The 12,763-nt window shown below is 42.4% G+C and overlaps 1 protein-coding gene across 16 annotated transcripts in view; it reads right to left on the reverse strand.

The window, feature by feature from the left end:
- The window catches only part of PPFIA2 (PPFI scaffold protein A2), a 230,818-nt gene that overhangs the window by 13,495 nt on the left and 204,560 nt on the right, over positions 1 to 12,763 (reverse strand). For all 16 annotated transcript variants that reach the window (XM_077338920.1, XM_077338919.1, XM_077338924.1 and 13 more), the window contains 4 exons: positions 10,073 to 10,154; positions 6,778 to 6,978; positions 3,507 to 3,569; positions 541 to 570 (listed from right to left, as the gene is read on the reverse strand). In XM_077338920.1, the coding sequence (XP_077195035.1) occupies positions 541 to 570; positions 3,507 to 3,569; positions 6,778 to 6,978; positions 10,073 to 10,154 (376 nt within the window). The remainder of the gene's footprint in view (positions 1 to 540; positions 571 to 3,506; positions 3,570 to 6,777; positions 6,979 to 10,072; positions 10,155 to 12,763) is intronic.

Here is a 12,763-nt window from a genome sequence, read left to right on the forward strand (position 1 = left end):
TCTGGTGTTAAGCTTTGTAGGTGTTTTACAGTAGTAACTAACACTTTGAATCATGGCCAAATGCAAATCAGCCAGTGGGGGCATGGTATTTTCACTATAATTTATGCCACCCAACAATATTACTGCCAAATTCTGAGACTTCTGAAAAAAGCGAGTATTACAGAGTATATTACAGCTATCAAATTCAGAAGGTTCATCTCAAGAAAAGATCTGGCACATCAATCAACATTGGGCTAAGGGCACTAAGTGCTGCAGAAGGAGACCTAAGCCTCTGTAAACACAGATCTAGTAGCACCCCCAACTGCAACCCTGATATGTCAGAGATAATGCAACACTCTATTAACCCTCGAAGCTTCTTTATTGAGTTAATAATAATCAGTATAACAGCAACTTTTATACAGAAAAAAGGAAGCCACTGAAATATTTCTTTCTAGATAATAAGAGCTTTCTCATTTGCAGAAACACTGGCAACTCTCAGAACCTCATGTTAGCTTATTGTTAGCTGTACTAGGAAATTGTTAAAGTGGGAAAATGTCATACCTGAGCCCAACTTCCCTCCTCATTCTCTTTCTGGAGTGTCAGAAGATGGTCAGTAGAGTTAGAAAACAAAATAAATACAAAATGAGTAAATAAAGCAAAATGGAATTATAAAACCAAATGTTAATTGTCAATTTCCAACCGAAAGGCAAAAACAATTATTTTCATGAAATATTTATAATTAGGTTAATTGCTAAGGTAAAGGTTCCCAGCCTTCTGGGGCACCTTTGGAATTCAGACACAGGGTGGTGGATTCAACCAGAAAATATCAGGGAGTGAGGCTATGCATAACTTCAGCTTTACATATATTCTGCTTAACAGGACGACTTTAAATAAACATATTGTTTCAAGATATTTTGTTGCTGATAAACAAAATACGTTCAGGCATTCCATGAAGATCCTTGTGCTATGATGGCAGCTGCTGCTGGAGAATTTTTAAAAATCTGCACAGCCAATCAGAAGCCCTGCTAAGTAGAAGTTCCACTTGGCCGTGCCCACTTTCTAAAAGTACTTGGCAGGTGTTAGGAAGGGTGTTGCTGGGCACCACCTCTGACCTAAGTTCAACATTTTAAAAATGTAAGTCAGGCAAAAGAAACTGACTGAGGCCAGGTGTACTTCCTGTGGTCCAGGGATCACCAATCTGTTTGAACCCACAGAGTGGAGTGCCCTGCGAAGGGCATAGGGAGATAGATGGTACCTCAAGTATGCAGGACCCAGACCACAAATGGCCCATAACTTGAACTTGATCCAGTATACAACTGGCAACCAATGCAGCTGCCATAAAATCGGTTGCATGTAGCTCTCAATGATGTTCCTGTGAGAACCCTCACTGCTGCATTCTGTACCAACTGCAACTTTTGGGTTAAGGACAAGGGAGGCATGCAGACAGCAAATTACAGAAATCTAGCCTAGAGGTGACTGCTGCATGTATCACTGTGGCTAGGTGGTTTGAGGCCAGGTAGCCTTGCTTGGTGAACATGGAAAACTGCCAATTGGGCTATTTTAGTGACCTATACCTCCACTGTTAAGGAGGTGTCAAAGGTCACTCTCAGATTCCTGGCTGAGGGCGAAAGCTCTAACCCGTCCAGGCAGGAAAGTTGCATTTCCTGTCCTGGCTCTTTCTTACGCAGCCACAGGACCTCCATCTTGGAAGGCTGTTTCAGGTGACTCTGTTTGAGCAAGACTGTCACTGCTTCCAAACACCTGGAAAATGTTTTGGGGGGTGGGGGAGCTGAGGCAGCTATCCATAAGGAGATAGAGCTGGGTGTCATCAGTACACTGCTTCATGCCAGTTGGGCCAGAGGGTGCATACAGATATTGAACAATGTGAGGGATAGTACTGTACTTTGCAGCACTCTGCATGGAAGTCGGTAATAGTGCAATTGGTATTCCTCCACAGTGACCCTCTGTTTATTGTTCCAAAGGAAATAGATCAGCTACTGTAAGACAGTCCCCCAACTCCAGCTCAGGCAAAGTGGTGGGCGAGCAACTCATGGTCAACAATGTCAAACACTGCTGACAGATCTAGCAACCCAAGGAGTGCCAACCCCCCCATCCAACTGGTGCAGGAGGTCATCCATCATCGTGTTTACCCTGTGGCCAGTTCAGAAGCCAAACTGGAATGGGTCATGGACCACAGTTTCATCCAAGAAAGCTAGGAGCTGGTCTGCAGTAGCCCGTTCAATCACCTTCCCCAGAAATGCGAGGTGTGAGACAGGGTGGCAATTGGCCGGGTCCTGCAGGCTCAGCGATGACTTCTTCAGGAAGGGATGAATGATCACTGCAACTAATTTTGAAATTCAGGCATTCAAAACTTAATTGGTTGCAAATATTTTCTTGTAAGAGGAAGTGCACATTAAGCAATGTGGGAAGATCTATTTATAGCTTCGGGAAAATGTAAATCCCTGGTCAAACAGATGCAAGTTAAGAGCAGAAAACTGATTGTGGCATGTGACCCCGAGAAGAGCTAGCTTCTCAATCATACTTATTGGGGGGAAATGTACAGGCTAGAACTGAAGGTGAAGATATCTGACAGCAATAGTGTGATTATTGTAATCCAGTTACTTCATGAGAGAAGAAATAATTTGCCTGTTTAAAATATTTTCAGTTTCCTGCTGATATAACCATTTTAAAATATTGGTACTTTAGGATCTTGAATTGCATCCTTTGTTTATGCCAGGTTCAGGTAATCTGAAGTTTATTATTGTTTCATTGTTTGGTTGATTGAAGTTTATTATTTATTTATTATTACTATTGCTATGAAAGCCTACCCCTAAACATATAGATTCTCATGATCATGTAACTTTAGAAGGCCATCACTAAATCCCAGGGATTAGAGGCAGATTTTTTAGTTAAAGCATTCATTTTACATGCAGGTTTCAACACTATGACCGTTTATGCACTGGAGGTTTCATGCCAGGCTGCAGGCTGGAATTTTAGTCATGGCCGGTTGCCCCACCTCTTTCTGCACCCACATGGGGGGGCATTTGGCCTAGTGCACCTCGTCCGCCCCCGATTTGTCCTCCTGCATGGGAGCTGGGGCAGTGAAGTTCCCAGTGCGTAAATGGTCCATGTTCTCATCCTAATTACTGCACTAGCAACACAGAGCTATTATAGTTTATGGTGATTTTGTAGACTGATACTAATGCACTGATACTAATGCAGACTGATACTAATATTTATTACATTCTAGTATGCTTAACTATTATTTTTAAACAATGGTTGTACTAAGAAAAAAATTAAATAGGTATTTAAAATGGCAGAGACAAAATATGATCAAAACCAGAATTTCAGTAAATTAAAAAAATATTTTAGCAATATTTATCAGAAATTTCCTTATATGAAATTTATTGGACCTTAAACTCTGTTTTTATACCAAATATGAAACTGAATATTTGAAAATCAGTTCCAGAGAGCAACAATATACAGAATAGTATACATACAAGTTGTTATTAATTGGAAAGACTGACCGTTTTGGCTGGGGCTGCAAGATTTTCCATTTCTTCGTGGGTCACCCAAACATTGCCTGAGGGCTATTGACAAAACCCACAGGGAAGCAGGCAGAATCCGCATTAGGTAAGCAGTGTTAAAGAAGAAAGGCAGCAACACTGTAAGTTAACAGCATACAGCATCACAATCAGCACAACCATGTCCTTGCCTCAGTTGAATTGTAGCTAGAGACAACTTTAGACAACCACTTTTCATCTTCCTCTGTCTGAAATGATGACATTTTGCTTATTCTTATCTGGAACTAATTCCAGAGAGATAGCTATACAAGTCTATTGAAGGAATAAATAATCAGGAGACTTGTAGCCCTTTAAGGACTAGCAAAAATTTATTCCAGCAAACGCTTTTATGGACTAGGACCCACTTCTTCAAATACCATGGTGGATCTTTTCTTTGTAGTCACTTTAAGTAGGGGTATGGAAACGAAACAGGCAGCAGGGACAAGGGGACATGAAACATAGGAAGCCCCAGTTGAAATGTAATCAAGCATAATTTAGATGCAATCAAGAAAAATACTCAGACCCATCACCGTAATACTAAGCTAGTTAACACCTGTAGAGAAAGGGGGGCTGAGGTTTCTGATCTGAAAGAGATTATCTGAATATTATTAACTAAGCATCAAGAAGTCAGAAAGAAATATCACAATTTTCAGATTCATCAATTACTTTGGTCAGATGGATCCGGTTTCAGTAATTAGGTAAACTCTGTGCTTCTGAGCCCCATAGTCTAAATGTGTGGGGCATTATAGCTATTGCAATTATCTCCTGGTGCTACTCATAGGTAAGAGGAGCCAGCATAGCAGCAATGTGAGATGTGCAATGTAAATCTCCTTAATTATGCACAGCAAGCAGTCATCTGCATGTGGCCCTTTCAGGGAAAGTACACAATCTGTCTCTTTTCCAGTATTCTCTCAATTCAATTTCACCCTTTCTGCTTCTATTTGGTGTTCTTCATAGAACACAGAGCTGGTTGCAGCTCCACTTGACAATAAGCATGAACAGTACTCTTTTTTTTAAAAAGAGGAAATGTATTGATTTTGGAATGCCATTTGCTAGGAGTAGCTGCGGTTAATACGACCTTATAATCTGTCTAAGAGACATGTATTTATTTATATGAAGTTTGCCTGAAACACTAATAATTTAATGTCCCTTGACAAAGCCAGTGGGTGAAACGCGTTGGGACTTGTATGAAATAAGAATTAAAGAATAACTGAAACTGATGAGAGACGACTTTATATAAGTCCAATTTGGATATTTTTTATGGCCATATTGGTTTCCCAGTGCGTCTGTACTATTCTATATTTGTCTCTACACTGGGACCCATCCCTCCCAGTTCATTCATTTTTGCTTCTACATCCTAGATGGAGCAAATTCAGGCATGCCAGAGGAATAGTCATTAATAAGTCAGAACTTGCCCTATTTTTATATCTATTTGGGGAGGAAACTTTAGAATGGAAGATCATTCAAGAACATGAAAATAATTCTCTAGGACAGGGGTCGCCAACCCCCGGTCCGTGGCCCTGTACTGGGCTGTGAAGGCCTCAGTACCGGGCCGTCAGCAACCACGCCTACCTCTTCCCCCCCGCCCGCTGCAAGAAGTTTGCCAGGCCCCGAGCGAAGCGGCCGCCAAAGCTAGCTTCCTGCTGTGATAGTGGGGGGAAGAGGCAGGCGCGGCCTCCGGCATGCCAGCAGACACAAGCCACCATGCATGCGAGTTAGTGCCCCCTGCTGCCGAAAATGTGCATGCGTGGCTACACTGCGCATGTGCATTAGTGCCACCTGCTGGCAAAAATGTGCATGTGCGTGGCCGGCTGGCAGCTCTCCCTCAACCCCGGAGGCGGTCCTAAACTGGAAAAAGGTTGGGGACCGCTACTCTAGGAGATACATAGAGGGAAAAAGAAATCATACAGTTCTTGATTGGAAAAGGTTTGTAAGGAAAAGTGGGTTTACCTAATCTGGAGAAAAATTTCCTATTGTAAAAAAAGGATAAGGATTGATTTCTTCTCCCATGGACTCCACTATACAACATTGCTTTTCAGAGTGAACACTGACATGTTTCTTAAAGAGAATTTGGAGATTTTTTGAGTTGGGGGGGGGGAGACATTTTGGGAATTTACTGGAAGGAAAAGGAGTTTCAATCAAATTAGTAAAATTAGTTTGGTTTCCCATTGCATTTATTTAGGAAACTAACTCCAGTTGATAACTGAATTTTTAAACAGTTTAATATACAATATTTACTTTCCAAAAAATATATTGATACTTCTGCAAATCTTCTAGTTTGAAATAAATGGGCACTTAGTCAATATAATATATTTCAGTCTTTAATTGTCTTATGCAGAAACTTCATACATGGATATTTCCACAAGATAAAAAATCTTGTGAGAAGCAGGTTTCATTTTCATGCCAGAGACCTCTTGCATTCCATTCATAATCAGAACCTTAAAAAATGAGATATAGTGCCACCAGAAAAGTAAGAATTTAAGGAAAGTTAAGGCAATTTCTACAATCAATTTAGAAGTTTATAAACCCTTTGCTCAAGCATCTGTTTTGTTTAATCAGGGTTAGTTGTTATGAAAGGAGGACTGGCTACAAACCAGATCTAAAGTAATGGTCTGAAGGGAATTTGAATAACTAAAATTAAAGCGTCACCTTGTCTCTTTAAACCAACCTTTCTCAACTTTTTTTGCTGTTGAGAAACCCCTGAAACATTCTTCAGGCTTCGGGAGACCCCAGAAGAGGTGCAATCATGCAAAATATGATTGGGAAGCATAGCTGTGTACACAACCACTTGGGGCCCCTCCCTTTCCCACCCCCTCTGGGCCCATCACTGTCCAACTGGGGAGGAGAGGTGGGACAATATGACCATATAGAGTCCTATCACCCAATAAATGTGTAACAAATTTAGCAAAGCCCTGGTTTGAGAAAGCCTGCTTTAGACCCTCAGCTTTCAAAGTAATAAATAGATCTCACACAAATTACTAACACAAATCTTCTGAGGACAGGGCTGAACTTGACAAACTAAATTATGTTCTCAATGTAATGTTCACCATATGTTCTCAATGTAACCAAAGTTAAAGCATTAACTATATTTATAGCTGCACTGGGCTATAAACACAATAGATTAATTAACAGGTTTTGAGAGGTATACTATTGAAGAGGTATTCTCACATCACAATTGTTGCTGTTTTCTTAATTGATATCAAATAGTACAGAGAGGAAGATGGACATGACTCACTGTCCTAGATGTTGGGGGAGCTGAGGGACTTGTGAGAGAGACCATCTCCTGGATTGCCAGACGGAGCTTTAGACGATGGAGAGGGTTGCTGATTCCAATTTCTCTCTGAATTTCTGTATCAGACAAGGCAGACATAATGGCACCACTTTTCACGTTTGCACGGCAAGCAGCGACATACCAGGCAGGCATTCCTAGCCACAACTGTTGAGTGAAAAAAATAAAATTGAGTTAAATTGATATTGCCAACCCACCTGAAACTTTATTAGACATGATACTGGAGGTGAGACAAAAGAGGCATTTTGTGAAAATCTGGAGCAGCTCCAGACCATGTTTTACTTATGGCTCTGGGTAAACTGGCTAGGCAAGTTGCTAGGAATGGCTTTGGTAAACCTTTTGTTCCTTTATTTATTCTCTGAATAAAATTGCACTTCGTTTGTTCAAGAGGACCTTTAGTATACTCCTGAGGGATTGTGGTACCTTATAGCCAGGCAACATGAAGATAAGATCACGATACAACTGTTCAACATGGAAGACTTCGGACTGCAAGTGGTAGGTTTATATGACTAAATGTGTCTTTCAGTCAAGTTTGAGGCTATTCACAGATCTAACAATTTAGTCTTTTCATCTTAGTCCAGTTACAGAAAAGGAATAAAAAGGAGCTTTGGGTTCCATGTTTAGTTTTTACAAAGCTAGAAATTATGCACAATTAAATGTGACACCTTTGTTTTTATGCATTACATGATTCATTGTCCCTTCTCATTTGAAAGCTCTTCAAAAATTCCTAAAGGCTCAAGTCTCTCTCTCTTATACAGACCTTGAAGTCCATTCATTTGAATACTAAAGCTTTTTAGATGCTTCATCAAGCATCCTGTGGTCCTCTAGCAGAGAAAGATGGACATGAATGGCATCATAGACAAAGTAATTGTGTAGATTTGGGGCTGAGTATTTTGAAGCGTCAAAACAGCTATCCCAATTCTTCTATGTGAGGCAACCCCCAAAAAACTTTCCTCACAAGTGCTTGTGCATGAAATCAGAGTTTGTTAGGGCCATTTCCTCAAGGGAACCTGTTAACTTTACAGGACAGCACTCTTTTTACTGGTGAGTTCCATGCACTCAGACTTCAAATACTCCCCCTTCCTAGATTCAGCCAGGATAGCCCTGATTTTGTATCCTATCCTGAATATAATCAGGATCCAGAATATAATCAGGATCCAATAAGCATGATACAAAATTTAAACCAATAGCTTTCTCTGGATATTTTTGTTTACACTATATAAGTGCTAATGACTTCATGTGCTAAAGCATAGTGTAGTTACCATAAAAAAAATTCTTCCAAAGTGATGTACATATCTAATCTAGATCACGGTAACACTGCTAAAGCACTGTTGATCATATTTTAGGCATGCTAAAGATTGGCATATGTTTGAATTTGGTGAATAAATAATGAATTTGGTGAATATTTTCCCTTTGCACTTTCCTCAGAGAAGCTTCAACTTGAAATGCAAACTGTCCAGAAATGAGCTATTAGATCATTAATTGAGATCTTTCAATGTGCCTTTAGCCGTAAATGGAGCCTGTCATTTTGGTGTTCTTACAAGATGGTTAGACTGTTCCAAAAAGTAATGAAGATTATTATTGTACATGAATTGTCCAATCTGTTCCACATAATATATTTCTGGTGAGAGCTTGGAGGAGGAGCGTGTCTCCTTTCTTAACTGCCACTTGTCGCTTAACACCCACTCAGGGCGGCTGTCCCACCCCAAGGGCCTCATCCTCCAACCAGCTTGCCTGTCTGTCTAGTGGCCAACCAATCACCTTCCGTCCCCCACCCCTGACCACCCCCTCGTCCTTCCACTGCCCTCTAAGACTTGGAGGCTGCAGATCCCTGCTGTGTGAGAGCTGCTGGTGAGTTCCATAACAGCTGCCTGCAGCCTTTCCAGGTCTTGGAGGGAGCAAGAGGCTGTCCACAGAGTTCTTCCACTCTACCCCTCCTAATCTAGCAGCCATTGTATTCATGAATGCAATGGGCTTGGCCCCTAGTAAAACTATATGATACTAAAAGTGCCCCATGTTGACATTTGGAGACCTCCCCTTTATTTTCTGATTTAGACTTATTCTCAAGTCCCTGCTGCCTTGGGTTACCATCCTCCTGTTGGGGGCAGGAAATATCCTGCCCCCATTGATCCCTTCCTGCCACCACTCGGATGGTGGGATAAGTATGGTGCTGAAATGGGAGGGCTATTTTCATCATCCTGCCATGACATCACTTTCAGCACAACCAGGGCATTTTCTGCATAAAGTTTTGGCTGAATGCTAGAGCATCACAGGTAACCAAGAACCAATGGACCCGCCAGTGGCATGAGCCAATTTGGGTCAGATATACCAGATATGGGGTCGCAATGGGTTGGACATGACTTCGCATCTAACAACAACAACAATACCAGAAGATGAAGCAGATTAGAGAATCTGTCTTTGTCTTAGAAATACCCAAAAATATTAGTAAGGGAGGGTTTTTTTTGGTATTTTTTTGTTTGGGTGAACCAAATGCACATGCCCTTTGCAACCCTTTGTTTCAGGTATAATGCATTCTGGTTTATGGTTCTTTCTCTACTACCTAGTGTGTCCTCTGCTGGCTTAAAACTGAACTATACTGTACTTATTTTCATATTGTAATTGTAATTATGTCCATGTTATGGAAAAACTAAGTTCCATGTATTGATTTTTATGTACTATGTAAACAGCCCTGAGCATCAGGGGACGGTATCATATAAACAAACAAATATGATTATGCACTACCTGTTTTTGTATCCCATATTACTGTATTGTAACTATACATCTCTCTAGTGAAATTACATCCATGCAATTCATAGAATCATAGAATAATAGAGTTGTAAGGGACCTTATGGGTCATCTAGTCCAACCCCCTGCGCTATGCAGGACACTCATAACCCTATCGCTCATCCCATGTAACCTGCCACCCCCTTAAGCCAGAATCAGCCTCTCTGTCAGATGGCTCTCCATCAGATTCCTTCATGTAACATGTATTCTTCATATATCTTGCATTTCATGCAGTTAGTTCTTGTAGTGCATGGTGCAACAGTACTTTTCAATAAACCATTTAATTTGTATCATTAAAATTTTGGAGTTTGTGTTTTTTGCTGGCCATTATGTTCTCATCAGGTTATATAGAATCATGGTGATAGAGCCTGAATTACCACCTTACTCTTAAAAATGCTTTAAATACATGATAACATCAGATAAATGCACATTTTCAAAGGATTTTCCCAGAGCTTACCTCTAGCCATGCAACCACTGTAGGCCCATCCCACTGTGCAAAAGGTAATCCCTTCCTCCGAGCTTCTTCCAGAAGTTCATGTCTAGAAGTGAATCACAAACTATTAACCATGCTAGAAACAAATACCATAGATTCAATGATATTGTTGTACGTCAAGGTATTAGTTGTCTTCATTTTTCTATTCAACTGTTAAGGTCTTGGGAGGAGGAGCTATTACTTGCTAAAAGTATTTTGGTGAAACAGTTTTTCATTCTGCAAATATGCCCTGTACCCTGAACATCCATTTGCAAAGTATGTCTAACATACAAACAGTTCCCATACATCTAAATCCTCAACAGGATGGAACAAGAAATATGTTACATAATTTAATTTAAAATATTTGCTTAACATTTCATTTTCCCTGATCACGGCATAATAGAGCAATTTATCCTTTAATAAAATATTTGAGCAGGAATAAGATGAAAGAATACTTCTATACAAGTAAAGATTTTATAGAATGGGTTGAAAGAGAATTAGCAGATTTCTGAAACAGATTTCCTTGCTCTCCCTGCAGGATAGGCTTAATGGGTTCTGATAGGTGGTCTGGTCTAAACTGGGCTGCCTGGCAGAGCCCAAGCTGAGCTTCCTGTACTATTTCTTCCCACAGGATTGGTTGCTTGACAATTTGTTTTCCAGTTTGGTTTAAAGCCCCCCCCCCACAAATAAGAGCCCCAGCTGAGCTGCCTCTCCACTGTTTTTAACAGGTTTCCTGCTCCCCCCCCCCCCCCAATTTTTTTCAGGTCTATTGAGTCCTTGATCTGAATAATTTACCAGTATTGGCATCCAGGTCCAATCAACCCAAACAAAAAAACTGAGGAAAAAATGCACAGTTCTAAATAGAATACAAAGTTCCAGTATGTACCTGCTAAATGTATAAAGCAGACTTAAAAGACAGGGTTGTTACACTACAGGAATTGCTCTGGGGGATGCCTAACTATCTGTATATCATCTCAGCTGTGGTTTTCTCTCCTTCCTGTAAAAGGCATTTATATGGCCTCGGCCTGGCCAGAGGTACAAGCCCTTGAGTGCAAGTTAAAATCAAGAGCCAAAGGCTGTGACTTTCAGCTTTTGCCTTTGGGGAGATCCAGCTACAAAATCTTGGACCAGTCCAAGAAATAGTTTGTTGGATTATCACAGAGAAATGTTTATATCACATTCATGCTTCTGTGAGCCCCTTTTGGTCTCACTGAAGAGAAACGATACAAAAAATAATATAAGGACATTTATATCATACCACATAAAATGTGCAGCCCTCTGATTGGTCTTTGAGGGGAGGAGAGCCCTCCCCACTGAGGGTAACTCAGAGGGGCTGGCATGCCATCAGGAAGCACCAGGGGCCTCTGACTGCCCCTCACTGGGAGGTCCCTCCTCTACTGAGGGCCAGAGGCTCTTCTCCACCCCCTCCTCCTCCCACTTCCCCCACCACAGAGAGCAAGCAGGAGGTAAGCTGGATGGCTTGCCATGACCAGCCAGTGTACATCCTCACCACTGGTGGGGGTGTTTCATGAACTGGCTTCCTCCTCTGTGGAGCCTTCACCATGGCCTATTATGCATGGCCACTGAAATGGCGGTTGGCGGTCGCATGGAAAACGCAGAGCAGGAAGAAGCGAATCAAACCGCAAATGCATGGGATGAACGTAACGGCGTCAAAACCCAGAACAGCCGATGAGGCAGCGATGCAGAGCAAACAGGAAGGAAGGCGAGCACGGTGCTGACTGAGGCTGGCCTGCCAAGCAGGGTGGCCATGGCACACGCAGGCGCAGGCCCTGCCAGCAGAACCAACGGGCACGGAAGGGGAGAGAGCAAGCACACCCAGAAGCCCTATATACCACGGACCTCCCCGATTATGCACGCCGCCACTCCGGAGCCACTTCTGGTTGCGCCCTGGTCACCCGGGAAGCTCCACTTTCTTCCGCATCTCACTAATGCAGCTTTTTTGGTGGCATACATTGACTCTACACCTGGCTGCCACTTGCGGCGTGCATTATTGGTGATTTTAGCTGCCGCCATCCCACCTCAAATGTGGACCTTCCCCTACGTGCATAATAGGCCCATGTGTCTGCCACCTCTTCACTGCTGGTGGGGCTAGGAAGGAGGGGGTGCCTCCTTTGCGGAGGCCTGGCCAGCCTTCTCAGCCCCCCCCCCGAGTGGTGATGAGGCATTAAAGGCCTGCACAGCCTCCATGGAGAAGGTTGCTGCCCTTCCTGGCAGTGGTGAGGCGGTGGCAAGGATGGCACTGCATATCTTGTCTGCTGGAAGCACTGGTACAACTGATCTGCGCTCTCCACCCCCACCCCTTTGCTCTCCATGCCATCCTTGCTGGAGGGAGGCAGGGAGGCCCCGACATCCCCTCTGAGGCCACCTTGCAGCTACAGAGCAACAGTGAAGACTGCTTGTGCTCCCCACCACCACCCCACCCCTCTCCATGGTGTCCTCACCATGCAGGGGGCACTGAAAAGGCTCACTGCATCCTCTCCCCAGAGGGGTGGGAGGCTGCCCTGTCTTCTGCCTATTTTCCAAACAGGCTTTTCCACTAGTTATATAAATAAGAGAAAAATGTAATTTAATATGTATTGGACCCAAATAAATAGAATGCAAAGTATAGAGAACGTGTTTCAGCTAGGTAAAAATATAAAGCTGCCATATGCTGAA

The sequence above is a fragment of the Paroedura picta genome, chromosome 5 (genome assembly GCF_049243985.1).
Source record: "Paroedura picta isolate Pp20150507F chromosome 5, Ppicta_v3.0, whole genome shotgun sequence".
Classification (NCBI taxonomy): Eukaryota; Metazoa; Chordata; class Lepidosauria; order Squamata; family Gekkonidae; genus Paroedura; species Paroedura picta.